This window comes from Chamaea fasciata, unplaced genomic scaffold, assembly GCF_029207755.1.
Source record: "Chamaea fasciata isolate MVZ Bird 193981 ecotype frontalis unplaced genomic scaffold, bChaFas1.0.hap1 SCAF_3, whole genome shotgun sequence".
Classification (NCBI taxonomy): domain Eukaryota; kingdom Metazoa; phylum Chordata; class Aves; order Passeriformes; family Sylviidae; genus Chamaea; species Chamaea fasciata.
Window position 1 is genome coordinate 113738733 of NW_027094088.1, and position 3636 is coordinate 113742368.

Below are 3636 nucleotides of genomic sequence, written 5' to 3' on the forward strand. Positions count from 1 at the left end.
GCCCCGGTCACCGGCCCCGGTGCCCCAAGCACGTCCCGACCGTTCAGCACCGCGGACAGCGGCGGAGAATGAGGCGGGAGGTGCAGCGGAGCCGGGAGGGGAACCGGGGGAGCGAGGGTTAGCGCAGCCCGGGGCACCTGCTCTCACCGGCCCCGGCCCCGCCGTGCCTCTTTGGTGGGCGTCGGAAAGGAACCGGAGCGGCGGCTCCTGAAACCGGGGAGAGCGGGCTCTGCCGCTCCGCCCCGCAGCCCCGCAGCCCCGTCCCGCCGCCCGGTGCCCGCTCCCCGCCGCCCCGGTGCTCCCCGCTCCCCCCCCGCCCCCGCCGCCCGGTGCGTGCCCGGCGCTGACGTCAGCCCGGTCTCCGGGACCGATATAACCCCCGGCCGCGCCGCCGGCTCAGCTCCCGCGGGACGGATCGCGCTCGCTCCGCCGCCGGCGCCGGCAGGAACAGGGCACGGGCACAGCGCACCGGGTACGGGACGGGGCGCGGGAATCGGGCAGGGGCAGCACCGGGGCCGGGGGCGCGCAGAGGGGACGGCACGGGGCGGCGGGGCACGGAGGGGTCCCCGCGCCGCCGGGGCCGCCTCTCCCGTCGGGCCCCCGCCGCCGCCGCGGTCTCTGCTGCGGCGCTGAGCCCCTGGGCCCGCAGGTGCAGAGGGACCGAGGATGAGGCGGGCGCTGCTCACCCTCCTGCTACTGCTGCTCGCCCGCCCGCCGCCCGCCGCCGCCCGCCCCGCCACCACCGACGGCTCCATCCCGGCGGCCGGCACCGGCGCTCAGGACCACCCGCTCTGGCCGCCGCTGGCGCCGCCGCCCCCGGGGCCGTGGCGAGGGCGGCGGGACGAGCCGCCGCTCTCCATCGACCTCACCTTCCACCTCCTGCGGCACCTCTTGCTGCTCGCCCGCGCCCAGAGCCAGCGCGCCCGCGCCGATTCCAACCGCCGCATCCTCGACGCCGTGGGGCGCTGACCTCCCCCCCCCCCGGAATTCCCGGACACCCCGAACCCCCCGTAACCCCGGGGCTGCACCGGCCTCCAGCCACCGCCTCGGCCTCGGCACTGTAGGGCGCTCGGCACCGGCACCGGCACCGGCACGGGCTGAGCCCGCCTCGGCCCCAGCGCTGGGGCGGGTGGGAGCGGAACCGGCCCCGGGACCGGCCCGCACCGATTTTGTAATAAAACGTGGTGGAAACCCGAGGCGTGAGCGAGTGAGGGTGCGGGGCAGCTGGGGCTGTGCAGGGCCAGGGACTGGGTAAACTGGGAATGTGCTCAGCGGGAATGGGCTCACCAGGAATGGGGAATGGGGGAATAGGCTCAGTGGGAAGGAGGGAATGGGCTCACCAAGACTGGAGAATGGGTTAATCAGGAATGAAGAAGGTGCTCACCAGGAACGGGGAAACTAGACCTTGGGAGCGGTGGAATGGGTTAAGCAGAAAAGGACAAACAGACTCACTTGGGAATAGGGGAAGGGCTAACTGGAAAGAGAGAAAGGGCTCAGGGGTAGGGGACAGGATGAGCTGAGCCAGGGCTGGGCAGGAGCAACACAAACCCCCCGGCACTGGGAACAAGGCTGTGTGGGCTCTTGGACAGCAGGTGACACACCATGTCCTTCAGGGGGGATGAGATGCTCACAGCCCCCCAGGGGTGGGAGAAGTAGGAAGCAAATGGGGCAGAGGGTTGGGATACGTCAGGCACAGGGGGGCTGCACCCCCCTGCCCGCAGGGGGGACATGAGCAGGGAGCAGTTCTCCCCCTCCCCAGGAAGGGAGCCGAGCCGGGGGAGGGACAGACACAGCCCCTTTGTTGGAGGATGTTACCACCCCTGTGGGAGCACCAGGAGCGGGGGAAAACACGGTGCTGCTGAGGGGTCAGGGCTGGTGTGGGTGGGGAGGGGGGCACTGTGGTGGGCCGTGTTTCAGGACGGGGATGAAGCCTTCTGAGGCAGCTGGGGAAGGTTCAGCCTCGCTGTGGGTGGCCCTGGTCCTCACTGGGATCTCCAGCTTGGACTGTGGAAGGTGTCCCTGCCCGTGGCAGTGGGTGGGACAGGATGTCCCTTCCCACCTAAACCAGCCGGGAATTTTGTGAAAACATCCCAACACCTGCTGGAAAGGCAGCATGGCAGGGCTGGAGCAGGAGGTAATGTTATTTTTGGTGGTGTACCTGGGAAGGACGGCGTGGGGAGGTGGCAGCAGCGGAGGTCAGTGCTGTGGGCAGGCAGAGCAGTGCTTCGTAATGCTGGCAGGGTGTGCAGCCCTCAGATTTCCCCTGAGCTGCTTTCAGTGACCCAGTGGCTCTGGTTGGAGGCTGCTCCAAGGGGCAATGGAGTTGGGGGGCACGGCCTTTGGGAATGAGCTCGAGGCTGGAGATTCCCCACTCCAGGCCCTGCTCCAGCTGCTTGTGCCGTGGCCACTGGGACTTGAGAGGGGAAATTCCACCAGAGCGTGAGTACCCTGGAGCTGGAAGGCCATGCTGGCAGGAAGAGTTGTAGTGGGATGATCCCTCCCAGGAGGTATTTATACCAGATGGGACACTGATTTGGACAGCCTGCTTCAGCCAACTCTGACCAGCAGGGCTGCGGCTAGTGGGGCTCCAGGGGCCTCTTGCCCCTCACGCAGCCATGGGTGGTTTCTCAGCTGTGGAGGGACCACAACCCCTCTGGGCAGCCCATTCCAGGCACCCTGTGTGATCAGCCTCACTGCAAAAAAACCCCAAATCTTTGGGGCCCAGTTTGTGCCTGTTGCTGCTGGTCCTGCCACTGGGCTCCACTGGGAAGAGCCTGGCTCCCTCCTCCTTTCCTCCCGTCAGGTAAGTATACACAGAGGTACCCCAAAACATTCCAGCACATGCTCCAGTCCCTTTGGCATTGCTTTGACCCTTTCCTGGACTCCAGATGTCGCATCCTTCTTGCTCCAGGCAGCCCCGGCCTGGCCAGGATGCTGCATCCACAGCTCTCCACACATCATGGAGAGGAGGGCTCCCCACCTCCCTTCATCCTCCCCAACCAGTGGCTGTTGTCCACCTGGATCCACGGGAAAGGGGTGTCACTGCTGCCTGCCTCACTCAGTGTCACCACTGAGGATTCTGATGTCCCTCATGTCCCTCAGTAGCAGTAGCTGGACACTTGTGATTAGTAATTACATCATGACCCTCGTAGGCTGGGCTGATCTTCTCTTCTAAGGAAAAGGGAAGAGCATCCCAAGAGCAACGGACTGCCTGGATGAGAGGCTCCAGGAGTGTCCTCAACAGAACTGAACAGCACCAGGGGAAAAGGTAATTCTGGCAACAGGAGAGCACAATCAGTGGCTCACTGACCACCTGCTCAGAATGGACCCCAACTCAAATGGAGGAAAGAGCTGCAGCTGTGCAGTGATCAGCATGAGGAGGGAGATACACCCAGCAAAGAGGAGTTTGGGTCCTGGTTAATAACAGAGTTCTGCAATTGGTAACCAGTGAACGCTGGTTCTTTGCTTAGATGTATAAAGAGTGTAAAGTTCTGATGCTCAGGGAGCAGCCTTGTGGAAACTCTTTGCTTCTGACACTAACTGGGATAAAACCAGAAATCCCTTGCCTTGATTTGTGGGTTATCAAGGCACACCAGGAAGAACGCAGCTGTTTTTGATGGCCCAGGTGGGATATCC

General features: G+C 64.7%; 1 protein-coding gene across 1 annotated transcript; it reads left to right on the top strand.

The window, feature by feature from the left end:
• Positions 1–358: 358 nt before the first annotated feature.
• UCN (urocortin) lies at positions 359–1153 on the top strand. Its single transcript, XM_066180249.1, has one exon. The coding sequence runs from the start codon at positions 667–669 to the stop codon at positions 967–969; it is 303 nt and encodes a 100-aa protein (XP_066036346.1). The 5' UTR covers positions 359–666; the 3' UTR covers positions 970–1153.
• Positions 1154–3636: the final 2483 nt, after the last annotated feature.

Bases quoted from the DNA above. Each gene is read 5' to 3' on its own strand.
- UCN (XM_066180249.1), top strand. From the start codon at position 667: ATGAGGCGGGCGCTGCTCACCCTCCTGCTACTGCTGCTCGCCCGCCCG.